Here is a 27,656-nt window from a genome sequence, read left to right on the forward strand (position 1 = left end):
GAAAGGGCAAAATGGAAGTGCCAACAGGGACTCCCCATCCACAGGGGTGCTCGGGTTTGGGGACGGGGACTTCACGTCTCCCCGTTCCTCTTTTTGTCCCTGGAGGCGGAGTGCCCTCGGCCGCTTTGGCCAGAGCAGGGTTTGCGACGCCCGGAGCAGTCTCGGGCAGGGCGGGGGTGCGGGGAGCGGGGCGCGGCCCCTTTAAGGCCCGCGTCAGGCCCAGCGAGCGCAGGGGCCGGGCGCGGGGCGGGGCCTCGGCGGGGCCGCCGCGCGACTTCACCTGCAGTTCGGAGCGCGCGGAACAGAGGCGCGGGCGGCTGCGAGGCCGGCGGACTGGAGCGCGCCGCCGGCCCCACTTGGCCTGGCTCCCGGGAGTCCGGGAGGCGAGCGCGGCAGACACAGCCAGGCTGGAGGCTCGAGGCCGGCGCGGGCGAGCGGCGGCGGCGGCGGCGGTGGTGGCACCGGCGGCGACGGCGGCGGGGAGCGGGCTCCGGGCGCCGGGCACCGAGCTGGCGCCGGGGCGCGGCGCGGCGGGGAAGATGACCACGGGCTCTGGCGTGCTCCTCGTGCTGCTCTCGCTCTCCGGCTCGCTTCGGGTAAGTTGCCGCCTCCGGCTCCGGCCTCTCGGGAGGGAGCCCGGGGCAGCGCGGAGCCGGCCCTGGAGCCGGCGGGGCGCGCACACGCCCTACGGGGCTCTCCCCGGCTTCCCTGGCCGGCGCCAGTATCCCCACAGCTCGCTCCGCGGCGCCCAGCCCGGCGCCCGCGCTCCTCGAAGCCGCCTGCGGTTGGCAGGAGTGGGGAGGCGCCGGGGCAGCGTGGAGCGGAACCGGCGAGAGTGTGGGCTGCGGGTGGGTGTGTGGGTGGGGGACCCCCTGGGCAACCCTCGCCGCCTGCTGTTGGCGGTAGCTGCCCGGAGCTCAGCTCGCCCGCGCCCGGACAGGCTGCCCGCTGGCGGAGCGGGTGCGCCCTCCACCGCCCGGGAGCCTCCCGCCTCCAGAGTTAGCGCTCCGGGCCGGGGCTGCGGGCGAGGGGAGCCAGGCGGACGCCGGCCGGGATGCGGTTCGGCAGCTTCTGCCGGGGGGCTGGGGGTCCGCGGCACAGCGCCACCTCACTCTTCGGGGTGCAGGCAAGGACCGTCGCTGCGGGCGGGTTGTAGATATGGACCGCTGGACACGCTCGCCGCCCAGTCGCGCGGCGGGCTGCAGCCGGAGTCCTGGTGGGGCCCTCGTGGCTCGGATCCGGGCAGGGGGAACGGGCACGGGGCTGGCGCGGGCAGGGAGTGCGCCCTGGGACCGAGCTCTGGGAAGCCTGCTGGCTCGGTCCCCAGCACACGCTCTGCGTCTCTCGGGGTGCAGGGCCTGGGGTGGGGGGCGGGTTGCAGAGCTGTTGGTGGAGGGGAGCGATGGACGGCAGGGACCCCGGGGCGAACCCTGGGAGGAGACGAAGGGGCCGCGGGAGTTGCAGGCACCCCCTCTCGTGGCCGATCAGCCTCGCTGCCTCCTCCCGGGCCGCGCTGTTGTAACCTCGGAAATAAACAAATGCCGACTGCCAAGGCCCGGCTCCGAGGCCGCAGGGCACACCGGGGGTGTCTCAGGCGTGTTTCCCGGGATGGGTCGAAACTTTCGTGGATGAGTTCAGCCTCCTCCCGGGCTGCCGGTGCTATATGCAGCTGCTTTCCCGAGGAAACAAGCTGCAGTTCGGAGCTTTTCCACAGCAATGACGCCGCAACCTACTCTGCCTCCCTCTTGGGGAGTCGGGGTGCCTGGGACCTCTGGGCCCAGGGCAGTCTCTCGGAGACGAAGCCCTGGCGCGCGGGGTTGGAGGCGGCAGCCGGCGGGGAGGCGCGTTCCGCTCTGGCAGCCCGGTGAAGGCGCGTCTGTGGGGTGCGGGGTGCTGGCTGTGCTCCTAGCTCTGCGCTTGCTCTCCTTCCCCCTTGCACACGCTGCTGTCTCTCCCTGCATCCCCTGCATCTCCTACCCCCCAGTGCTTCCCTGTGCCTCCCGTACCCCACAGCCAGGGAGGGGCCCTTTCGCCTACCCTCATCTTCCTCTGTCCTCTCGGTGCCATCTAGTTGCCTCATCGGGCAGGAAAGCTGAGCAAGCTCCCTAGTACCATAAGCATGGTCAGCTAGGGATGCTCCATCCTGGAGGGGCTGGAGATGGGGGCTCTGAAGGTGAAAGCGTCAGAGGAAGAGGGGAGAAGACTGGAGCTGGGGCTACCCTGTGCCTCCCCCCACACACACACTTAACCCTTGGACTCTTGGCAGCCTTCCTCAGAGCGTGTGGCTTTGCTTAGGTGATTTTTTGAGCCTCCTCTTTATTGCTGTCCTTCCCCCTGGGGTGAAACTGGCTGGAAGAGACTTCAGCAGCCTACTGGTCCTTCTCCCCTAAAGCACAGAGTAAGAGGTCCAGGGGGGGCAATGGTCCCGCAAAAGGCTGGCCTGGATTCTGCCTGCCCTCATCTCTTGGCCCTTCCTGGAGCCCCCCCTCCCCCTTCAGTGGCTTCCTTGGACACTGGACTCCTGCTGTACTGCCCACTAGACCCTGCAGACCTTCCTTGCTCCCGCGGTCTGGAGGTCCCCACCAGGCCCCCAGCCTCTGCCAGGCTGCCTGGCACACCCTGTGGCATGTCCACCAGGTTGCTTGGGAGAGAGGTGTCCGGTGCAGAACGCTGCCACTGCGAGTCCTCAGAGGCCAGGGAGGCTCTGCAGGCCCATGGAGGAGGTCACTGGGCACCCACGGTTCTGTGGCAGCCGAGACCTTACATGTAGTACAATCCCATAAATGATGGGGTTAGATTTCCGTGAGCTTATTTGTGTTTAACCTCTCTTCTTTCTGTTCTTAGGCCCATACTGGGGATCTTACGTCCAGACAGACCTGTAAGGCTGGGTTCTCGGAAGAAGATTACACGGCATTAATCTCCCAAAATATTCTCGAAGGAGAGAAGCTACTCAAAGGTAGGGATGGGGTGTGGAGGGTGAAAGTAAATTAAAAACCACGTTGTCGGTCGGGGAAGACGTTGAGGTTGAAAAATCTAGGCTTGGCTGGTCTTAGAGCTGGGCTGTCTACTAAACGAAGGTTGTGAATCCAGCAGGTGCAAATTGGTGACCTCAAAGGCATTTTGAATCACAAGTGAAAGATTATGAGTGCCTGTCACTTTTGAGTGAGGTGAATCATTTCCTGGGCAAGGAATTAAAATTTGGAGGTAACGTCACCCAAATAATGTGCAGTGAGAATTACTTACCAAGTATTTTTATGTATGAGGTTCTGGATTCTTAAATTATCCTGCTCCGAAATGCATGATAAAGCAGACGATGTTGTTGGAAATGCGGTAAATAAGCCCACAGCCGTGCTGTTCACAAATGTGGCATTCATTTTCATTACTGCCCCACTGACAACACGGAAACACACATGCAGGAGGGAACTACCAGTTAGCGCTATCGTAATTGCAGAATTATATCCACATTTGTGATGGGAATCTCGGAGACAGCTTCAAAACGCAAACGGCAATAGATCATCCTGCATATTGATCTGTTTCCTTTTCAAGACAAACTAATTAAACTTTATATTTGCATGGGAGGGAAAATAAATCAGTTTTTCCTTCTCTGAGGTTTTAGACTTACACAGCTGCACCCTGCCTGTGTGCCTTCCCTCTCTGTGTCTGCTTTCCAGAAGTGGGAGCCTTTTAGCTGATTTCAAAGTGATGGGGGAGCAAACTTTAAATAAAGTATCAAAGTGAGATTTTAGCATGCACAACTAAATAATCCCCAGCCTACTGGCTTTTCCCCCAGTTTTATTTTCCAGCTCTCCTAGCACTATGTGGCCGAGGTGGGAATATAGAATTTTCCTTTAAGAACTGACAGCAGTGTGTGCGTGTGCGTCTGTGCTGGTGTGTGCGTAGGCACGCCCGTGTGTGTGTGTGTGTGTGTGTGTGTGCATGCACACATACATAGAGGAAGTTGACTTTTCAGATCTTCATCCTTTGCGACAGAACTTGCTGACTTGTCTTGTTTGTTTCTGGCTATGTGAATCAGAATTTTCAGTTACATTGAATCCACCTTCTTGTACTTATTTATTGTTGTTTGAGTTAACTACTGAGACAGCAGTGTGATGATATCGATCTTCTCTTTGATGACAACAAAACAAAAACCTTCTAGGCAGTTGGCCAAAGCAGAAGGAACGCGCTATGGACGTCGGCACGTGTGATGGGGAGCTTTCAAAAGTAAGACTGATCACACTTGATGCATTGAAGAGTTAGAAAGGGAGGGTGGTCTTTCACTTCCTTTCCTTCCTGTGTGTACCTACACATCCGCAGTGTCCCTGGAGGGGTCCCTTGTGCTCAGTCCATTCTCTGTCACGTGTCAGCTGGAGGTGCTGATCGCATCCCCCCTGCAGGCCCATCCTGGACCCCTCAGCTCTTCTTCTGAAGCTGGCCTCCCCAAGTATACGGTGGAGCCTTGAAAATTAAGATGTATCTCTGAACATCTGCTTTTCTCGGGATTGAAGAAAAGTAAACCCTCTTTTTTAGTAATGACTGATATTCTGGGTACAAAGTACAATAGAAAATCGTCATACTTCTCGCTGTAAAATGTGAGATTTCAGGGCAGCGCTCCTCTCTCGTCGTGGGCTGCCCTTAGCTCTGTAGGTGCGGTTCAGCTACCTTCTCTCCTCTGTCCTCGGACTCCCTGGCTGGTGTCACCCTGGTCAGGAGGTTTTCACCCAGTGAGGAACAAGAGTCGGTTGTCAGAGGTGAACTTGGAGCAGTTTTTGGGCTGTGTGGTGTGCGGCTCATGTTTTAAGCCCCCTCCCTGAGGTGAGGGCCTCCCAATTCCAGGAGGAATTACAGCCCATCCCCGGAGCCTCCTGAGATCCTGGGGCCTCTGTTCCTTCAGGGTGGGCTCGGGTCCTTTGGCTTCTGCAGCTCCTGTGAGCACCTTCTCACTCTTGTCTCCTCTTGGCTCTTCTTGAGGTGTGGAGTTTCAGGAACAAAGAGACATTTTTCTGTCTTAGAAATAATTTCACACATAGGGAGGCGAATGCCAAGGCTGACATATAATCAATCCCAGGCAGATCAAAATTCCTCTGTTTATGCAGAAAAGTCTGTAGCCTCGCCACCACAGTAAGAATGCATGTGTCAAAAAATAAATAAGGAAAGCAGGATGTTTCTATTATTCTGATAGGAATCAAGCTAAATAGATAATGACTACTTATAATTGAGTTATTCCGACAGAGAGAGCTTAACCTTAATTTGACAAGCACGCATCGCAGAGTCCCCGTTTTATTATAAGTAAGCCATAAGCTATTAACGACCAGTTTTTGGTGCCTTCTCTTTGCCTGAGTCAGCTCACCAGCGGCTCCCAGATATACAGATTCCGGCAGGAGCGATTTGTTACACAGTAATTAACTTGTTTATGATAAATGGATGGAAGAAATGTCGTGGCATTTTGTTTTATGTCTAAATGAAAATCATTGCATTCTAAAAATTCCGTGCTAATTAGGCTTAAAATAGTTTCCCCCAATAGGGAAGCAAATACCATGTATTGTGAACCTTTTGCAAAGCCTAGCCACTAAGTATGGAAATGCAGAGTGTCGGTTCGTCTGATTTGTGGCTTTCCTAGACCCCCTCTGTGCATACTGCCCGTGCTTCTGCTGGCAAGCATTGGAGGGGACTTGCATACCCTGTTCGGCTGTAGTTTTGTTTTTAGGATAGTTCTCACATGGTCATCATCACTGGGGCGTGGTAATATCTAAGACGCGCTGCTTATGCCATTTTCCTTAGGCTATAATGGAACAGTCTCAGTGCCATGGATTAGTCTGGGGCAACTGCTAAGCTGGTATCTTTTTCTCTGCTTGGTTAATAATTAATGGTCCCAGCCTGACTGGAGACTGCAGCCTGACTCCGTGACCTGCATGTCTCTCCTGCACGGTGGACAGAGTTCTGGGAAAACCCAGGACCAACTTAGTGGTGAAAAGCCCATAAGGGTAGGAGAACTATAGTGGGCATGGTGCGAACTGACAGGGCATGGGTCATATTTCTCCTTGACTTTGGAGACAAGGGTGGCAGGAGTAGAGACATTGTCTGGTGGAGGGGGGAGGAGAGTGTGGGGTCTGGACATTATTCTGAGGAAGGTAGATATGCCACGAATGCCAAGGCTGTATCAAAGGGAAATTTATTTATGATGCCTTAATTTAATGACACTTCCCCAGAACAGCTTTCCCTCTCCTCCATCCCTAGTTAGTTGAGGACCATCTTGTGTACCTCCCTGCCATCCCCTTTCTTCTCATGTGAGAGTTTATGGAATCTGTTTTAATCATCTCTCTTTCTTAAACTGCAAGATTCATGAGGACAGCAGCCCTTTGACACTTGTTTACCATTTATACCATTTTGGAATGCTGTGGGCCAACAGAGTAAAACCCAAATAATAGAATCTTTATATTTATGTTGGTATTAATTTTTCTTGCACAACAATGAGTGCAAAAACAGGTGGCCAAAAGCTGGCGTGGCAGCTCACCAACACCATCAGGTGCCTAATCTTTATTCTTATTGTTCTACCCCCTTTACTCTGTCACGTTATTGCTTCATGTTTTCAAAATAGCTGCTGTGGCTCCAGGCATTGCATCTGAGTTCAGAGAAAGAAGAGGGATGGAGAATAGCACCATCTGTTTCTTCCTTATGTCAGGAAAGCGATTGCTTTCTAAGAACCCCCATAGAAGGTTTCATTGGCTAGAACTTGATCATGTGCTTGTCCTAGCCACAAGAGTGAGAGGGGCGTTTGGAAAGCAGAGAATTGCTTTGTTGTGCTTCACTTAGACCCATCATCATCCATTACCTTGTCGATGAGCAAACTGCCACTTGGAACAGAAGTTCTGTTTTAGGAAAGAAGAAGGGAGGAATGGTTTTGACAAATAGGTAATTATCAGTGTCTGGCACATTTCCCCATGTCCAGCCCTGGAACCTAAGCAGAGGAGACAGGCTAGGAATTGTTGAATGAATGAATGAATGATGCATTTCCATAGCAAGGCATAAAGGGAGAGAGAGTGTTAAGGAGAGATCAGATATAGGGTCCAGGAATTAGAATCTCAGAATTTGTCACAATGTAAGGGGCCAGAAGTGCCATGCTCAAGTCTTTAGGAGGGAGCTGAGAAGTGTGCTTTCCCTCAACCCATCTCTGCAGACCAGAGAGGAGGGAGTCTCTAAATGCATGGGAAGAGAAGCAAGCCTGACTGCACTGTGCCTGCTGTGGGGTGCATGTGCAATCCCGTGAGTTGGATGAAGCCAGGAATGAGCAAGGAAATGCTCACGCTGTCAACGATTCTTAGTTCCATGGTTAACTGGCAGCAGGGTGGGAGCTGCTGTGAAAGTGCAGGCACGGGTGCTGAGAATTATTGGAAACTGCAAGTTGCCTATCTGATATCCATTCGCTCCTTCTTCCTACTAATTTCTGTATGAATCCTTTTGGGGTGACAATGTGCCCAATTTCAGACACTCACGCCCCCAGATTTCCTTGCACCGAGGCGGTCATGTGGTCTGATTCTGGCCAGTGTGATCGAATGGCAGTCTATTACATCCGGCATGCGGGAAAGCCATCTTTCTTCCTCATGTAGAGGAACAAACTCAGCAGACCATGCCCATTTCCCTCTGCTCTTACCTCTTCTTCCTGCCTGGAACATAGACATGCTGTTTGGGGTGGAGTTGCCATCTTGTGACTGTGCGAAAGGTAGAAAGGTAGAACAGGAGCCGGATCTCATTTGGCATCCCTGAACTGCTGCAGAGCCCTGGACTTGCTGCTTCCTGAGAAATGAAGAAATAAGGTTAGAGCCCCATAGTTGAATTTTTTGCCAGAGGCGGCCAGATGCAATCCCTGGCCTAAGGAAAGGGCGTGCACGCTGCCGCCACACCACGGGGCCTCCGGCGGTCTCTCTCGGAGTGGAGAGAGCATTGGCCCACTGCCCTGAGCCTCGGTTTTCAGGCCCCTTTGATACTTCCCTTGTTCCTGGGCCCTTGGCCTCTTGCTCCAGCTTTGATGGCCTTTTGTTCTTCTGTAAATTAGTGTCTGCCCAGTGCATTGGACACAGAGAGTGTGCCATGGGCACACCGTCCATAGTTGCTGAATAAATGAAATGAACTGTTGCCATTTCAAACTCTTGCTGGTCGGATATGAACGAATCATTAAATGTATTAATCCAAGTTTATCTACCTGAAGCACCCATCAGACAGAATAAGACACCCGTGGGGTCTCTTAGCCACCCGCTTCCAAGAAGCCAAGGGATGGGCTGTGGACTTTGTCCCATCTGCCACGTCCTCTGACTCTGGGGAGGTTGGTCCTGACGAAGCCACCGAGGTTGGGGTTGAGCAGGGGCCTGTCCCAGCTGCAGCCCTCAGCTCTCAGCTGTGCCATGGCCTGGCATGGTGCACTGGTCGTATTGCACATGGGGAAACTGAGGCCCAGAGATGAAGCAATGGCTGCCCAGGCTGGTGGACCTGTTCCCCGCCATGGAATCTTCCATCCTTCACAGCCTCCAGAATTGCCCACCACAAAGAAATCTCCAAAATCGCCCACCACCCTTCCCTGTCAAAGCCTGTACCCTGGTACAGAGAGGTGGCTCCCCAGACACGACGATGTCTGTGACTCAAAGATTAATTAAGATTTTTACATTTTAGCAATATGTAGTTTAATTGAGACTTAAAGATGAAGGAGTGTGAAGCTTTGGTTATAGCAGTAAGATTATAATAACATTTACATTCTGGGCCAGTCCTTAGCCTACAACGCACGCGTCAACCCTGACGGAAGCGCTTCCGGGGGGTAAATTGTTCCCATTTATGGATCAGAAACTGACAGAGACGGTGCAGGGCCAGCCGCATGGTGGTGTTTGCTTAGTTTCCCCTCTTTGTCCAGCCCTGCATTTCTGGCTATTTCTTTCTCCCGAATACTTTCTAAGATGATGATTTCTAGAGCGCTGAAGTCACAGGACACAGAAGGGCACCCACGTGTGCAGGAGCAGTTTCCAAGCAGAAAGACATGCTAATTGTAGCTCACCATGGATGTCGGCAATCAACAGAGGCCTAGTGAGCAAATGAGTAAAGGCTGGTGCCCAAGGCCCAACGGAGTTGGTGCACACTTAGTGCACACATGGGTGTGCAAAGGAGTGTGCAGTGCAGTAAAGGCTGGTGCCTGAGGCTCAGGATGGTGGGTGCATACATGGTGGACATGTGGGTGTGTGAAGGACTGTGAGATGCAGTAAAGGCTGGCGCCTGAGGCCCAATGGGATGCGTGCACATGCAGGTGTGCAAATGAGTGTGCAGTGCAGCAAAGGCTGGCACCTGAGGCCTGGTGGGATGCGTGCAGATGCAGGTGTGCGAATGAGTGTGCGGTGCAGCAAAGGCTGGTGCCTGCGGCCCAGCAGGGTAGGTGTATATACAGTGCACATGCGGGGGTGCGAAGGAGTCTGCAATGCAGTAAGGGGCGGCGTATGAGGCCCAGCATGGTGGGTGCACACATGGTGGACATATGGGTGTGCAAAGGAGTGTGCGATACAGTAAAGGCTGGTGCCTGAGGCCCATTGGGGTGGGTACACATGCAGTGGATACATGGCTGTGAGGAGTGTACTATCCTGTAAATGCTGACACCTGAGGCCTAGCGGAGGTGAGTGCACATGTAGACATGTGGGTGTGCAAAGGCATGTGCAATGCAGTAAAGGCCGGTGTCTGAGGCCCAGAGGAGGTGGGTGCGTATGTGGTGGACATGTGGGTATGTGGAATGTGCAGTGCAGTAAAGACTGGCACCTGAGGCCCAGTGGGGGCGTGTGTGGTGCAGTAAACGCTGGCTCCTGAGGCCCAGTGGAAATGGGTGCATACATGGTCAATAGGTGGGTGTGAGGAGTGTGTGATGCAGTAAAGGCTGGCACCTGAGGCCCGGTGGGGGTGGGTACACACAATGCACACGTGGGTTTGCACAACCGGTCCTGGGTGTGGGCACAGGAGAGTCCTTGATGCCAGCTGCACACTCTCATGCTAGGCAGGGACCGGCAGGGCCAGAGCAGGGCTCCCCTCAGTCCTCGCGCTCTGCCGGCATGGGGTTGGGTGGGGGAAGCAGGAGCGAGGAAGATTCCCAGGCAGAGTCCAGCCCACACAAGAAACCTCGACAGCATTCCATCAGAGTTTAGTGTGAGCATGAGACTCATGGTGTGACCCAGGAGGTGGCCGTGGGAACAAAGCCAAATGCTTTGCTGTGGATTGAGAGACAATCTGGTGGACAATGATCCCACGGAGGCCACCGCCCGCCACCCACGGACAGGCCTCCGACAGCCCCTGAGTGGATGGTCCTGCGGAATGGCCTGTGTGCTCCCCTGGGCCTCTGCCTTGGGGCTTGCAAGGGTTCCTACCCGAGGTTTCCAGAGAGCAGGGCGTTTGGTGCGGATCTCGCTGAGAAGGCAGGGCCCCCCTACCCCCCGCCCGGGGCTTCCCCTGGGCTCTCCCGGCCCACCTCTGATCCTCTGACCCAGGCTCATGCCCCAGCCCCCCCACCAGTACCTCTGCAGGTAACTTTCCTGAGCACGAGGCCACTTTCGCGCCTGTGACTAAGTGGCGATCGGATTTTAGTATAAACCGCCGTCATGTACCTTCTTTGTTTCAGAAATAGTAATTTTCTAATTCCATCCTACAGGGTTATTTTATCACAATGAAGTTAATGTGCAAGTTTAAACAAAATATATTTAGTATGTAGTTAACTGTTATTTGCCTCATGATATTAATTTCGAAATGGGGAAGTTCTGTGAATTCTTTTAGGTTGTGTGTGGAGGTGAGTTCAAATTGAGGGAAGGGCCTTTCTCCCTCCCTCCTTCACTTACTCCCTCCTTCCTCCATCTATCCCTCCTTCCCTCCTTCCCTTTTTCTTTCTTTTTTTCAAAGCATGGTTAAGAAGATACCACAACTAAGTCATGAGCAGAGAGAGAGCAAGCACGCATTCATCTTTCAAAGACTGTACCTAGTTTTCTGGCTTTGAGGGAACAGTTTGTCATCCAAGGACAGTGCGTTATAAAATACCTTACAAGCTGGTGAAGTGCCTTTGGTCAAGGCAGTAAAGTGCGTCCACATGTGTCCTTGCTTTTGCAAATCTCGTGGCTCTTGTGAGTCCTCTTCATCCCCCAGGCAGAGGATGGGGCGTGCTGCCAGCTGGGCTGACAGAAGTGTCTGCTCTTTGTCAGAAGGTCAGAAGCCTGGTGGCCTGTGGCCGGGTCCTGAGCAGCTCCTTCCTGGTGGCCTGCTGTCCTGCCTCGGTCTATTGACCCTTCGTCTCTGCATCTTCCCTCTAGTTCCTAAAGAAAAGAGAGCAAAGCAAAGCAAAAGCCCACCTTACTTATATTTGACCATAGGTGCTTCCAAGGCATAGTTTCCCTCGAAACGGCCCATGAGCGGCAAGGGAAAGGGGGCGCTGGTGGTCCTAAAGGACTTGCTCTGTGTTGATATGGCCTCTCATTGAACGTTTTCGAGACACCTGGAGCTTAGGGTTCTGGTTAGAAATCACACCCAAGTCACATGACTGCTACAGAGGGCTGGTTCTATGTGACTTCATTTTCCCCAAACTGTGTTTTCTAGGAGGGAACTTGCTTAGTTTGTATGCATTATATTAGTCTCCTGCTGCTACTATAACAAAGTGCCACAACCTAGTGTCCTAAACAACACAGGTTTCTCATCTTACTTCTGGAGCTGAGAAGTCAGACAGGTCTTCTTGGCTGAGAACCAAGGTGTTGGCCTGGCGGGGCTGCTTGCTGGAGCTCTGGGGGAGAGGCCTTCTCCTCACCTTTCTAGCTCCAGAGACGCCCGCATCCCTGGGCTTGTGGCCCCTTCCTCCATCTTCAGAGCCCATGGTGGTGCACCTCTGCCTGCCGTCCTTCATTCACCTCCAGTAGACCCTAACTCCCCTCCTTCCTTCTTGTAAGAATGGGTGGGATTGTTTCCACTGGGCCATGCAGGGCTGTCTCCCATCTCAGGGTCTTGCCTTGTCACCTCTGTGAAGTCCCTCCTGCTGCGTCAGGTGGCCCAGTAGCCGGTCACGGTCTTGGGGCTGGGATTCGGGCGCCTCAGGGGGCCGCCTCTGCTGCCACGCATCTCATATGGTGGAGGTGCCGAGTCGGTGTCCACAGCTGTTGCTTCTTGGCTGTTGCTTACTGAGAACTTGCCCCATGATGGGTACTGTGCTGTGGCCACCTGGGCCATTCTGACGGGACCCCTTTTTATGGTGAGGGAACTGAAGCCTGGAGCGGTTGAGTGACTTGATTCCAGCATGTGGCTGCTCCCCCGTGCCATCCATCTTATCCCATCCAGTCCTGCCCTGTGTCAGGAGCTGCTACCAGCATGAGAGTCCCCACCTTGGTCTGTAATTCGGACTCAGGCTGGCAGCTGCTTAGTGGGTCCTGGGACGGATTTCGTACTTCTGAGACTCTACAGTGTGGACTGCAGCTAGGAAGCTGGCATCAGCTTCTGATCTCACTGCTTCAACCCTGGCCTTGTTTGAATTCACTGTGTTTTCTTGCAGACAGTGCATGGGGATTTAGGAAGGATTAAGGTAAGCCTTCAGCGACAGATAAACATCCACAGAGCCTGTAAGTGCTGCCCCGTGCGGCGCTCAGAGGAGAGCACACGTGCGTGGAGGGTGGGTGCATGCCTCCAGGCGAGATGCACTGGCGTTCAGAGAGGTGCTCTTGTCCTTTGAGCAGGTGTGTCTCCTATTCAGGATGTACTTTCAGTAGTGCCAGGCTCCAGGGTGTGTCCAGGGAGAACCGGACAGAGGAGTAGCCTGCAGCTTCCAGCAGCTTCCAGGGGTACAGTGCCCACAACCGTGTGTCTGATTTGTAGAAATGGTGGGTTTTTTGCTTTGCATTTGTTTTCCTGCACAAATGTAAGTTTGACACTGTCAGCATTGATTGGGTTGGAAAAGCTGAGGAAACAAGCTTCGTAAGCAGGAAGTCCTGGGTACCTGCCTCCAAAGGGCCAAGGCAGGAAGGGATGCCAATTAAAGCTCAAGGCAGCGTGCAGAGGGCACCTGGCTGGAGGGTGGCTGGTCGCGTGGGTGCCTTCTCTGCTCTGGGCCTCACTTTCCTTGTTTGCAAAGCAAAGCGGAAGGATTTTGGGGTGCAGCCCAGGTGCACCGGCCTTGGGGATGCTTGCTAAGTCCAGCAGGCTCCTGGGTCCTAGCAAGACCCACGGCCATGGGTGGAGTGGCGTTCGTGTCCACACCAGGCCTGTGACGATGACATTGTTTGGGATTAAGTTAAGCATCTTGAGATGAGGCCGTCTTGGGGTCCTCAGGTGGGCCCTAAATCCAACGATAAGTGTCCTTATAAGAGACACGCAGGGGAGATGGCCATAGGGTGATGGAGGCAGAGCTGGGAGCCATGTGGCCACAAGCCAAGGACCTCCCAGAGCCCCCAGAAGTCGGGAGAGGCAGAAAGGAGCCCCCTTGCAGCCCCCAGAGGCAGCACGACCCTGCTGACACCTTGATTCTAGAGTTCTATGAGAGAATACTTGTCTGTCATGTGAACACCCCCAGGCTGTGATCATTTGCTGTGGTGGCCCCCAGCAAGCCAAAACCCATGGGGCATGGGAAATTCTGCGAAGGTGGCCTGGAACCATCTCCAGGGAGAACCTGATGGTCACGAATGCTGGAGGACGTGAGGTTTCAAGATTTTTAGCCTCACCATTCCAAGGGTCAGCGGTCCTGGTGAGGACGCTGCCGCCCGGGAGCATGTCAGCTGTGGCGCCCGGGCTTGGTGCGCAGCCCACATTGTCGGGCTGAAACAGAGCTGTGCACGTCTTCTCCCTAGAATGGCAGATGAGGCACTTTAACGTAGAGATAGAGAAGCTGGTATTATAAAGCGTGACACAGAGCGATTTCATCGGAATTAGAATGTATATGGCACATTTGTTTTCCTCCCATTGTCTTCCCATCAGATGGGAACTTAACAAGGATTACTGCGCAGATAATATCGCCGAGATACGTTGTAAATATTTTGTGACTCTAAAGGTCTCCGTTTGGGAATGGGTTGTTGAACAGGCAGCACTGCTGCTATGGTGGAAAAGGCTCCCCATGATGAGCAGGGTAGGCGCCTGCAGCGAGGAGTGGGGGACCCGGACGGGAGCACATCTGTTGTCTCCCCAAAAGTGCTGGACTGTGGGAATGCGAAAAGGCTGCCCCTTTGGCTCCGGGCGGCTCAGTCCTGACTTGCAGGCAGCGGCGATCCGCTGCGGGGCTGCTTGGCCTTGCTGACAGCGGGGGGTGCACACAGTGGCTGCTAAGCCCGTTTCCCAGGGCTCCCAGCCAGGCCTGGTCCTAGTTGCTTCTCCAGCACCTGAGTAGCAGCGAGGGCTATCACATGGATGGGAGCCTATTGCAAGTGCTGTGTTTCCTGGGTCTGTGGTTAAAGGGAGGTTCCCTTGGGGTACCCGTGTGGGGTGGGGGCTCTGGGAGCAGAGGGCCATGGTGGCCCACAGTCTAGCAGTCCCAACTCTCTTTTTGGCTGGGCAAAGGGCACCCAGGGCTCGGTGCTGGAAAACCTCAGGCCCAGGCCTGCCTCTCCAGCGTGGGGTCTACAAGAGGCTCCAAACTCCCAAGAGAGGAAAAAGCCCCTTTTACTGGTGTGTGGCCATTAGCCCCTGCAGGTAGCTCAACCAGAAGCCGGAGACAAAGCCCGCCTGCCGAGCAGGGCAGGGAGGGCCAGGGCTTCGCAGGTAAATGCTTCTCCTTGTTTGTCCCTGATGCTCAGCTGGGCTTGCATGCTGAGCATTTTAAAGGGAAAGATATGTTTTTCCCTCTCTCCTCTTTAATGGGTTATTCACAGCTGTCTCATTTGGAGGGGACCCTGCCAGGATAGACTAATGAATTCTGCAAATAAGGCAACTGCATCCTCCAGCAGCCTTTGGCATGTTACAATGCCTGCCCCACTCGAGGCGTTGGGAGAGAGCAGCTGTCACCGACGGAGCCCCCTCTGTGGCCAGCACCTGCCCCTCTGGTGTAGCCCTCCCAGCCGCCCCCAAGCAGGTGGGGCTGGAGCTTGGCCATATGGGTCACCTGCCAGGCTCCCTCAGCGGGTACCAGGTGAGCCAGGATTTAAATGGGGTAGCCCCCCTCCAGAGGCCTGTCCTCAAACACTGTACCCCGATAGCTCAGAGCCAGACTCCCCCCAGGTAGAGAGTGGAGCCTCCTGTGGTCCAAAGCATGGGTTGCAGAGTCTGATAAAGCACTCGGCCTCCCTGTTACTAGCTGCGTCCGGCCAGTTTTGGGGCTCTGTGCTCTCCCATGTCCCCTTCAGGAGTGGGGATGACAGTTCCATTTCATGGGAGGATGCAGTGTATAAAGCACATCGTGCCCTGCCCAGCCTGTAGAAACTCCAAACAGGGGCCCATGCTATTGTCACTCATGATACTTTTTAATGTAAACACACAAAGTGCTTCCAAGTCCAGAGCCTGGCTTGGCCAGAGACTCCTGCCCGTTGCCTTCTCATAGACCTCTGTGACACCCCCATCCCAGTGCTGTGTCCTCCCCCCAGGCCTTTGCACAATCAGCTGAATCCACGGGTCACGAGGAGCTTGTCATTTCCGTTGTCAGTGGACAAGCCCCAGTTCCCCAGGCGAGCCTGTCCTGGAGTCCAGCCCTTAAGATGTGGCGAGCACCAGCTAACCTTTGAGGCAGTCATTTTTTCCATCAGACGGGGCCTTGATTCAAAAACATTTTCCTGGTTTTGCGTGGGGGATTCTTTTTCCTATTGGTCTTTGCTTTCTGAATATGTGGCCAGAGATCTTTTGGCAAAAGGCGTGTTTTTAAAAGTGAATAAATAAATGATAGAGTGGCTTATTTAAAGCTCTGTAGATCCCAGTATGTGTGTGTGTGTGTGTGTGTGTGTGTGTGTGTGGAGGAGACAGCACACCAACGAGAGTTATTTATTAATCGGGTATTGGTGTAATTGGATTGTGCTGGGCCGTATTTAATGCTTGAGCACGGGAGAACCGAGAAAGTCAGAAAGTAAGTGACTCAAAGACAGCCTTCTCTGTGGGTTCCTGGCTGTTGAAAGTGATACTTTATTTTTTCTTGAGTTAGCTTATTCTTTGCCACCTCCCCCCAGATACAAAGAAGGGATTATAAAATGTGTCTTATCTAGTTCTTATATTTTAAGATAAAAACAGAATGCTAGGGAAGGGCTGAAGGCTGTAAAATTGTGATCTAAAGTGTGTAAAATTATAGAATTTAGGTTTTCTGGAGAACAGAGGGCCTTCTTGATGAAGGATGGCTATGACTTACCTTTTTTTTCTTAAAGGAGCTGGACAGATTGAGGATTGAGCCTTACAGAAGTATAAGATAAACCTCCACACAGGGGCAAAATTGAGATATGTGCTTGAAAGTTCACGGCCGGTAAATGCCAATTTTCTACAACCCTGGCTAATAAAAATAGCTTATAAGACGTAAAAAGTCATGCTGCCAAAATTACAGAGGCCTTTGAAATGCATTTTGAAGTCACAAATGGTGACTTTGGAACTGGTGTGCATGGATGACATGGCCTGAGTCTCAAGTGGTGTCTTCTGGGTGAGCATGCTGCCTTGAGGAAGGCGATGGAGCATTCAGCTGGGCTAGTTTTGGTTTAATCCTTGGACAAGTATTTGGAATTGGTAGTCCTAGAGACTGTAGACCCATTTTCATTATAGAGGGTCTACCTTCCTCGATCAGCCTCAACTGTATCTGTGGGTGTGTGACGTGGCCCTACTGCCAGGGTTTGCATTTTGACACTAGAAAGCAAATTATTCTCTAAAAATCTCAGATTTTTAAATGGCAATGACAGAGTCTGAGTGTAGTCCTGTGAAACCAGAATGGGGTTCCTCCACTATTTAAGTTGAAATTGCAGCACACAAAGATTCTGGAACTTTACAGAGTTTCAAGGGGTTGAACGAGATTGGGGAATAAAGAGCTCCACATTCCAGCCCCCCACCCCCACTCGCCGATCTCCTTTGCTCTGGGTGGGTGCGGGGCTGAGTGAGCAGAGAGAGTGCCTGAGCAATCAGTGGAAACATGTAGGGCCCGGTTTAAAAAAAAAAATCGTTGGCAGCATATTCATTTCCAGGCACCCCTTGTGTCCAGCGTCCTCCACTGTAGGCTGAACGAGCCCATGGACAGCGGCACCCCTTCTTCCTAAGTGAGAGAAGGCTGCCATCGTGTGCGCCTCTGTGCTGGGCTGCTGTGCCCGTCCCCTTTTAAGCAGGACCATGTAACTGTGCTGGCCGGGCCCGACGGGCCCCTGGCTCTGCCGCCGCCTTGGGCTCGGGGGACCCCCGCCATGCCCCAGACACGCCTCCCCGAACTTGAGGGAGGAATTGGATTTCTCAGCACTGTGGACCTGGAGGTGGTACTTCCCCCGTGCCACGTGAGGGAGCATGCCACAGACAGGGCGCTCCTGTCCCCGTGCAAGAGCATTTGGGAAATTAAAATGTGTGGGTGGGCTCATCCCCATCCCCCACCCCAGGCCAGGGATTGGCGTGGACGAGCAGGTGGGTACTCCCGGGCCCTCCCAGGTCACCAGCTTGCCATTGCATTTGCCGCGCTGAAAGGAGGCGGCTTGACAAAGCGCCTTCTGGGACCCAGGGCAGCAAGACAGCATCGAATGGAGAGTGGGCTGGGAGTGAGATGCTGTCCTGGTATGTGATCACGTCCTTCTTTCACTTAAAACTGTATCATTACATTAACAAGGATAAAAATAAATAAATAATAAGGGGAGATAAAGGATAAAAATTGGATAGATTGAAATACTGGAATCCATGAGAGGGAGGGGTCAGGGGTATGGAATGCATGAGCTCTTTTTTTTATTTCTTTTTCTGGAGTGATACAAATGTCCTAAAAATGATCATGGTGAAGAATACACAACTATGTGATGATATTGTGAGCCATTGATTGAATAATATGCCTGGACTCTATGTGTGCGGATATTTGTCAAGAAAAATATATATATATTTAAAAAAAGCCATGTCATTAGTGGCTTTCTCTCCCATTGCAAAGGAAGCACCAAGAAGAGGGTTCCTTTGCAAGCCAGGGCTCTGTCGCTTGGTGGTGCCCAGGCTGCAGCTTGCTGCACCCACAGTTGTGGAGACCTGTCCCATTGTTGGGTTCTCAAAGGAGGATTCTGGAAGGATATCTTTCTAGGGTGTGCAAAGGAGAAGTACCCCAACCAGGTTCCTATGGCAGTGGTGTCAAGGAGACACTAATTAATCACCTCCTCCAGCCCTGGGGGAGCAGAGGAACTGCTCTGGAGATAAGGAGGCTACTGGCTGCCCCACCTATCTGTTCCTTCTCTCTAGGCAGAAAATCACATTGTTTCCTCACTTTGATAGGTGGTTATTTTATCAGGAAGGCTTCCCCTCCATGTGGTTATCTACAAATTGTCTTATTGCATTTCTCCCTTATCTGTTGAGAAATAAGATTATTTCCCTATTGCTGAAATGCCATGTGGGGCAAAACTTGTATTATTGGAAAATGCCATCATCAATGAGTGCTTCTATTGCAGAGATTCCTGATTATTCTCGTGGGTGGCACATGCCAGCAGTGAGGTTGTGCTGAGCTCTGGACACTCGCTGTTTGGGCTGAGAGAGTCCCAGGTTCTGAGAGTCACCCAGCAGCTGCAGAGGCTGACACTTATCTGTTTAGTTCCAACATATTGTGCTGTTAATCTAAACTCCCGTCTCCCAGTGGAATTGCTCTTCATGAGACTGCATCTTCTCTCCAGAAAGGAATTTGATTTTTGATGTAAGAAAAAGGATTAATGTAGTTGGATTCTGATAAGCTCGGCCGTCTCGTGCGCCACAGACGCGGTCCCCACTCTATCATTCACAGTCGCTTCGTTACGCAGCGGCACTGCAGAGTGGTGATACGGGCGTGCAGAGATAATTGTAGTTTTGCTATTTAAAAAAATAAGTGTAGCGTTTTGCAGTGTTAATGTGCTAGCCCGTTTAGGGAGACTTGCAGTGCCCGACTTTCGGCACAGCAAAACCCCATCTAGCGGCTTGGCTTGGATCCTATTAATCCGTTTTTATTTTTCCGAGAATCATTTAGTCTTTTTTGTTTGAACTCATCTGTGGCAATGTAAGGCCAGAAGTGCAGTTCTGCAGCTTGTAGCTTCCAGAGAGTTTGCACCAATTCTGTGTTCTGCCTCTGCTTTTAGATGATCTTGAGCTTAGAGGTTAGATGTGTTCAGTTAGACACAAGGCAAAGAGTTTGATCTCTTGTGGGTATTTCTGTTCAAGGTGATTGTGCTGGTTTGAAACCATTATGTACCCCAGAAAAGCCATGTCATGTTAATCCAGTCTTGTGGGGACAGACCTATTGCTGGGTGGGACCTTTTGATTAGGTTTCCATGGAGCTGTGACCCCGCCATTCAAGTTGGGTCTTAATTGACTTACTGGAACCCTTTAAAAAGTGAACATTTTAGAGAGAGGAAATCAGACACAGACATTTGGTGATGCTTGAAGAGCCAACACATCACCATGTGCCTTCCTATGTGACAGAGAAACCCCGGACGCAATCGGCCTTTCTTAAGGAGAGGTAACATCTTGTTGATGCCTTAAATTGGACATTTTCATGGCCTTTGAACTGTAAATTTGTAATCTTCTAATCCTCATTATAAAAGCCTATTTCCAGTATATTACATTCTGGCAGCTGCTAATCCCAGTGACTTACCTGGGGACTGGGGAAAGTACGGATCAGGAGGCTACAACAGAGCTGCAGATAATGAGGTGCCCTGTGCAGTGTGAGGTCCTGTAGTGCTGTTGTCCTGCCTGCCCGGAGGGGGTCGTGCCTGAGATCCCCAGCACCCTCAGGGGCTGGCGTTTGTTCGGTGACCCTCTCTCTCGCAGAGCTGCGTCCTGTGGCCGAGTCAGCTACCCAGTGCGCTGGACATCGTGGAGGCCCGTGGAGGTGGCCCCGGGTAAGACAGCCTGGGCCTGACATTCTCTCATAGCAACTCCAAGATGCCCCCCGAGTCAGGGGCTGTTGGGCACATGGGGGCATGGGGGCAGCAAGACGCCACATTCCTCATCAGTAAATCATATTGTTCATTTGGGCTTTGCAGTTGGCATTTTACTTCCGAGATACCCATGGGTCCCTGGAGTCACTGCAGGGGTTGTGGTGCAGGGAGTACAGGGGACAACTTGAGAATCTTAGACCCCACAAGCTTGGCAGACTCCTGCAGGGCATCCAGTGGTGCCAATGCTGCCCTCTGTGCCATGGTCCCTGGGTTGGTCCCTTTTCCTCTGTGCCATGCCCATCCCTCTAGGCCTCTTCCCTGAACTATCTGTAAGGGAACTATCTGTAAGGGAGCCCTTTTCTGTTTTTGTTCCCTTGTTTTAGCTGCCCCCCTCCCACCCATCTTGCCCCTCTATCTGTGGGACTCTTTTAGGCATCTAGGGCCTCTGCATTCAGGTGGCACCTCTCCACTGCACCCTCTTTGCTGGCTCCCCCCCTCCCTTGTGCCTGGGCTAAGTCACATTAATTACTTCTACCTCCCTTGCTCCTATTTTTATTAAGACATGTACACTATATTGTGGTTTCCTCCACAGCTACCCAACTCAGTCTTTTTTTTTTTTTTTTTTTTTTTTTTTAAAGGAAAGACAGAGAGAAGGAAGGAAGGATAGAAGGAAGGAAGGAAGGAAGAAAGGGAAACATCTTTAAACATTTTCTTGTTTTATTGTATTTTGTTTCTTTGTTTTTGTTACATGGGCTGGGGCCGGGAATCGAACCGAGGTCCTCCGGCATAGCAGGCAAGCACTTTGCCCGCTGAGCCACCGCGGCCCGCCCCCAACTCAGTCTTATTGTGAGTGTGCATGTGTGTGGGTGTGTATGTGTGTGTGCATGTGTGTGGGGGGTTCTGGCTAAAAGCCAGAGAAGTGAGTGTGTGTGTGGGGGTGGGGGATGGAGTAGGAGAGAGAGCCAGATGTTCCAGCACACCCCATAAAATCTCTTCCCAGGAAGGAATCTTGCAAGGGAAAGGAGATGAGCTTTCTCCCACCTCTCGGAGAGGGGGAGAGTCTGGAACTGACAAGCAAGAAAATATGAAAGCATGATAATTGGAGAAGGATGGGCATAAAATGGAAAAGCCAAAGTATTTTTCATTTTGCACCTGGGTATTAGGGCTTACTGAGTTTATTTATTAAGCTATTATCAAAGTAAAGTAAGACAAGTGAGTCTTAGTCTAATGAAATTGCCCCTCTGTGGGCTGTGCTAGCTTCAGGTATCCAGAGCATAATTGGATAACAATGACAATTATTGCAGTGGGAGTTTTAGTACCGGACAGCTTCTTCCTCGGTGCACTTGCTGCTGAGCCTTCTGGCAAGGTGGGGACAGGGCTGAATTCTCCAGCTCCGGTTCTGACTTGGAGCTGCAGAGAAAGTGCCCGTCACCTGACCAAGTCCTTGCATTTCAGACCCTGGCACTGTCCTGCCATTCAAGTCCTGTGTGATAATTTGGGCAAAAAAAGCCAACACGCTGCCATCTGGAACGTTTCCCTCACTGGGCTTGTTTAGCTGGTCCAGACATCTGAAGCTGGGCAGTTATCATCAGGGAGTTAGGGGGTCAAGGAGGCCCCATCTTTACTTCTGCTTTGTTCTATTCTTTCTGGTTGTTTTTTGTTTGTTTTGTTTCGTTCTAGGCATGGGACTCACTCCCCGTCCCTGGCCATGCCCTTCCTTCCCCAGACCTTCCTCTCTGCCAAAATCATTTCACTGCTGAGAGTTGGGTACCTCTGTAAAATTATATTGACCTGAGAGAATTGAGACTGAGAAGTGCCCATGGGCTTAAATGTGCAGGAATCAAGCTGCTTGGCCGAAAACATTTTATCGATTCTTCTTTCAGTACTTTGCCGCCCTGAGGCTTCTCCAGATGGGAAGGCGATGGTTTTACGTTGGGCCCACGGCCCTCGAGGATGTGCTTGTGGGCTGAGGCCATGTCTTTGTCGATGTCCTGACAATCAGGCAACAGCTCGAGGCGCCCTTCCTGCCGCAGGGTGGGGGCCCTCCTCTCCCGGGACCAGGGAGCCCTCCTTGCCCCCTGGTCCTCAGCCCCCCGCTGAGCACACAGCCTGTCCCTGCACACACACTCATGGCGTGCCCACAGAAATTGTTCCGAGGTGACAGTGTTCACAGTGCAGGAGTAGGAAGGCTGGGACCGTGGGTGTGGCCCGCAGCAGGGGTCTCCTCCCTTTGGAGGAAGCACGGGGACTCTGCTGGGTGCTGCCTGAGTGATGAGCCTTGGGGGGAGTGGCTCTGGGAAGTGGCTCTGGGGAGGGGCTGGGCCCTGACTGGGCCTGAGCTGCTCAGAGACTAAGTCAGCTACCCAGAAGGGTCTAACTTGGCCGTCACTTCTGAGACTGCCGGGCTTTAGATTCCAATGTCAAGGGCCCTTCCCTGGGGAGGTTCGAGTTTAACTAGCGAAGTCTTCCCCACAGTGTCGCCACTGCAGAGGGTGGCCTGCTGGACAGAGATGTGGTGCACGGGGTCCGGGGGTTTGCTTATGGCTCCCTGCCTCTCTTTCCCGAGGGGCTGCCCCGTTCCCTTAGATGGCCGTGACCGAGGTCCCGGGGGGCCGCTGCCCCCGCAGTCTCTGCAGCAGTCCAGGGGTTTTATGAAGCGCACAGTGCACTGGCCCCCCCCCCCGCCCCCGTTGGCCTCCACATGGGCCTTTCTCCCTGCAGGATCTCCCGCACATCCACGCTTCCCTGCAGTGCAGGGACGAGCTTTATAAGCCCTCGTGGGGCCTCCTCGTCCCTCCCCCACCGAGCTCCTGGCTTAGCCACATCCCCTTTGCTTCCTGGAGCGCCTTCTGGCCCTCCTACTGCTCGCAGCCTCCACTGCTTTCTCTCCCGGGCCCCACTGCCTCGGCTCCCCAACCTGCCATCACCCTCCCCGTCCACTTGCTACTGGGTAGAGCAGCTCACTGAAGACACCGCTCCCAGCTGGAGTTCTTGCTCTTCTAGCCCCGCCTTGTGGACCCCTCCCCTGGGACAGCATGACCCCCCGAGGGGACAGACCGTGTCTGCTCTGCAGCACCCCAGTACATCGGGGTCTCCCCGGGAAACCAGCAGCGCTGTATATCCACGAGCCCTCACCCCGTCATCCCCAGAGCCCTCCCTTCAGTTCTCAGTGACGTCAGAGCACCGCCGGCCTCTCCTGAGTGTAGCTTTTGGGGCTCCCTGGTGCCCCCTTGCTGGAGTCCCCTTATCCTTCTCCTTGCTCTGCCCTCTCTTCTCAGCCTGGTGGCGAGTCCCCACCCCTGCCCTCCACAGCTGGGACCAGACCCCCATCGCTACCCCTTACTCCTTCCCAGGGACCTGTCGGGGGCTTGCTCTCTTTCTCCGCCACGAGCCTCGGCTCCCAGAGGTGAGGGGACCGCCCGTGTGCCGCAGCCCCTGTGCGGTCAGCTCCCACGCAGGAGCCAAGGGGCACTTCCCACACCCAGAGCCTGGAGCTGCAGTGTCCTCAATGCCTGGGGGTGCTAAAGGCGTGAGTGGGAAGGACACTGAGAGGGTGGTGGCAGCAGACAGGGCCCTGGCCACCTCCCTGGCAGTGACGCCACCCGAGCCCCGGGATTATTGCCACACAGGACAGAGACCTCACCGGCACTTCCACTTTCTAAGAAAAAGTGGGCCATCTAGATTTTGATGTAAAAATTCCCCTTTTTTCCCATGATACATCTCTGGGCTGAATCTGATTCTGCCAGTTTGTGTTGTAGAATCTGTTGTGAACAATAAAACAGTTGCATGGAAAACTCTATTCACAGGGGCCTTTGGTCCTTCTTGAAGGTGCGTCATCGGGACTAAGGGGATGTCTTCATAGGGTGCATTTGGCTGCAGGGTGTAGGGTTGCAGCCTCCCCACGCTGCAGGGGGGCCAGGTGTGGGCGGCATTAGAGGACACCCCCACACTGAGCCTGCAAACTGCGGCTGGGCCCTCCGAGCCTGGGTGTGAGTGGTCTCGGGGGGCTGAGTCCCTGGGGGCTGGGGGTGGGTGACCGGCCTCCGAGAAGGGGTGAGGGTGAGAAGCGTGAAGCAGGCAATGAGCAGTGGGCTATGGGGCAGGTGGGGACAACACTCGGTGTGACCTGGAGTGACTGAGAGGGTGGAAAGGCGGATGCTGACCTCATTGGCTTCACCCCCTTTGTTTAGGCTTCGCAGAGAGTAGAGTTTGTGGTAGGGGAACTTTAAGGGTGTTTCCAGGGTGCACAGTAAGGCTGAGAGTGAAGAAGTGTGACTCCCTCTCCAGTTCTCTTTCAGCGTGAAGGAGTCTTCCTAATGTCACTTTTTCACAAAGAGAGGCAGGTGGGCCCCAAGGATCAAGCAGGGATCTAGGGGCCTTATTTTGCTTTTCCTGTGCTGATTTCAAAGCCCAGTGCCACGACAATGATATGACTGTCCCTTAGAAATGCATTCACTTTTGTGAAATGTGGAGTCAGTTTAAATTTTCAGGTACCATCAGAGGTAGTAGGGGCCCTGCACCCTCTGGGTGAGGGAGGGGCGAGGGGGGAGCCTCAGCAGCGCCCTCTGGGCTGAGATGTGGCTGCGCTGGCCTTCCCAGCATGGCCCTGGCCCTGTGTCCTCAGCCTCTGCCTGGGGGTGCTCTGCTCCCTTTCCCCGGAGCAACAGAGCCCCCGCAGACAGCTACAGTTGTGTCATTCCTTCCGGCGGCTTCTCCTTGGGGCAGTCACACTTCTTCACTGTTCACTGGGAGTGGTGAGTTACTAAAGAGAAAGTCAGGGGCTTGATGGCCTGAACCGTGGCAGATGTCCAAAATCCTGAGTGGGGGCAACTGGGGGTGGAGCTGGTGCTTGAGTTCTGGGCAGACCAGGGTGCCACTGCTATCTCTGTATCCCTCGTGGTGGCATAACTTGGGGGGGGGGTTGTTAGCCCGTTCTCACTGTGGACGGGTGTCAGCTCGGCGGGGGGCATCAGCCCATTCTCTCCATGTCCGTTATTGCTGGGCACTTCCGCCCACCCCAGCCTCGCCTCTGACCTGCCTCTAGGCCGAGACACGGCCTAATGGCCAGGCCCGGGCCCTGCCTGCCCCTCCCCAGCCCTGTCCATGGGGAGACCCACGCAGGGTGGGGTAGACTGGGCCCGAGGCCCCATGTCCCGTGCCCCTCCAACCACTTTCCTGGCATGGTCCTGGAACTGTGCTCCTGAGGGGGCCTGTGGCTTCTTTGTCAGCCATCGAAGTGCTATAACCAGAAAGGAACGTAGTGGATTTGCATAATCAGTAAATTCTGTCCACGCTGCTGAATCGAGTTGAATGTTTCTTCGAAAATACCACCCGATCTGGAGTGAACCACCCGATGCAGAGAAAAGACAGCTGGAGTAGAGGTCAGTGATGGGCATGTTTAGGTAATGATGGCGTAAAGTAGGCACATGGAAACAGGTGGTAAATAATAAGGTTTCTTTAAAAAAGTCTACTTTTTGCTCCATCTGCTTATTTTTAAATGACATTTTGTATTTTGAAAAGCCAAAAAACATTACGGTTGAAAACTTGAAGACGAGAAAATTATGAAGAAAAAAATCAAGTGAAATCTTGTCTTCCTCCCCTGAGCAACCCACCTTTTACACTTGGTACATTGTTCGTGTGTGGGCATGTGTGTGTAAGCTGCTGAATGTGGTGTGAGTTCCTTGTGTATGCACACGTGTGTGGTATGTGTTCACATGCAAATGTGTTGTGTATTCATGTGTGGGGGTACATGGGTGAGTGTACAGATGTGCTGTGTGCATGTGCACATGTGACATGCTTGCATGTATGTGGTGTGTATGCGTGTGCATCGGTGGGGCTGGATGAAAGGATATTTCCAGCTCTCTGCTACTAGAAAGGATGTCGTGATGAAAATTTCTGCAAACACATCTTGTAGCACAGCTCTCATTATTTCTTTATGATGAATCACTGGAAGCAGAGTTTGGAGTTTCTGATTCAGAGGCGGTGTTGGGTGTGGCCCTGGAGGCCAGCGTGAAAAGGTTGTTTTGGAAAGATGGTGCCGATCTGTGTTCCCAGCGAGGACATGTGAAATGGCCTCATCCCTGCTGCCTCCCCACCAGGGAGTCCTGTCGGATGGCCATGCCTTTGAATGGATTCCCACATTGACAGGTATAAGTGAAAGCTTTTAATCTTGCATTTATTTAATTTGTACAGAGGTTGGACATTTTTAATAAAATGCACCCCTGCCCCTTTCCTCTTTGCAGATTGCACATTCATGTTGCCAGCTTTTCTCTGGGGGGTTGAGTGGAATGACCTCGCACATATGCAGATTCGTTTCATTTCATTCATTTGGGGGAAATCCAACACCTGTCTTCTCCTTGCTAACGTAGGTTGTTTTGTTTGCCAAGTTGCCATTTAAATCTCTCAGGAAGGTTTTTTGTTTGTTTTTCTGGGTGAATTTGCAGAGTTTGCCCCTCGTGGCCTATGGCCTGGCTGGAGGCGCTGCTGATATGTGTGTGGACGAGAACTTCGGTCCAGGGGCCGCATGTTGGTATTGATGAATAGGAAACCCCATTTGCATCGACCGAAACCCCCAGTGCAGAAGGAGCCTGGGCTTCTCTGCAGCGTTAGCCCATCCGCTCTCTCCAGCCCAGCTTTTCCTATTTTTCTGTGCACACGGAGGAATGACGTCCCCACCCTACCCATTGTGCCCTTTGAAATCAAAGACCCGAAAGGGACAGTTTCCTGGTTGGACACATTGATCGGACCAGCTTGGTCAGGTGACCATGGAGGCGTGATCACGTGACCTGTTCCCAGCAGCAGGTGGGAGGCTGGGAGGAAATAGGGCCAGCCTCGTGCAGGGTGGTTTCCCTCCCTGCATTTTGAGTGTGTGTGTGTTGAATAAATATACTGATGATTTACAGCAAACCACTTGTATTAGCAGGGAGACCTTTGGCTCCAATCTGGCCCCAAGGTTTAATCCCAGAGGGGAATTGGTTTCACACAGGAAATTACAGGACAGATGAGCTCCAGGCAGGCTCAGCCATCCCCCGAGGGTGGGCCTGTTCCCAGCAGGTAGGCACAGCTGATGGGCTCTGTCCCCAGCGGGTAGGCTCTGCCCTCAGTGGGTTGTCTGTACCCCAACGGGTGGGCCCAGTTCCCTGCGGGTGAGCTGTGTCCTCCGCTGGTGGGCTCAGCGAGTGGGCTCTGTCCCTAGCAGGTGGGCCCCTTTCTCTGCAGGTGGGCTCATTGGGTGGACCCCATCCCCAGTGGCTAGGCCCTGTCCTGGTCGAGTTCTCCCTTTCGGAGATGGCTGTCAGTGTCTCCGGTCTGACTCAGGGACAGGGTGACAGGGACTGATGAAAAGCTATGCAAACGCCATCCCACAGCACGTCTCTCTTTATACTTTGTGATGAATCATGAGAAGCTGAATTCAGGATTTCTGATTCACAGGCAAATGTGGTGCTTCTACCTGTTTTCCAGAAGTTTCTCTTGACTTTTCCAAGTAGGTAATCATATCTTCTACAAATAAGCATAATTTTGTCTTCTTAAAATTTGTATGTCTCATTTTTTTACATAGTAGAGAATGTGAGGTACAGTGCTATTTATTGTATAGATATATTTGTCATACTTTTATATAATTGCTATATATATCATATTACATATAGTAATTTATATATT

At 53.0% G+C, this 27,656-nt stretch overlaps 1 protein-coding gene across 1 annotated transcript in view; it reads left to right on the plus strand.

Annotated features, from left to right (window-relative positions):
* The first annotated feature begins 504 nt into the window (after positions 1-504).
* The window catches only part of CDH4 (cadherin 4), a 646,269-nt gene continuing 619,117 nt past the window's right edge, over positions 505-27,656 (plus strand). Inside the window, exons 1-2 of the mRNA XM_077116937.1 lie at positions 505-596; positions 2,845-2,956. Coding sequence (XP_076973052.1) covers positions 540-596; positions 2,845-2,956 — 169 coding nt within the window. The 5' untranslated portion in view covers positions 505-539. The remainder of the gene's footprint in view (positions 597-2,844; positions 2,957-27,656) is intronic.

This window comes from Tamandua tetradactyla, chromosome 1 (genome assembly GCF_023851605.1).
Source record: "Tamandua tetradactyla isolate mTamTet1 chromosome 1, mTamTet1.pri, whole genome shotgun sequence".
NCBI classification, from domain to species: domain Eukaryota; kingdom Metazoa; phylum Chordata; class Mammalia; order Pilosa; family Myrmecophagidae; genus Tamandua; species Tamandua tetradactyla.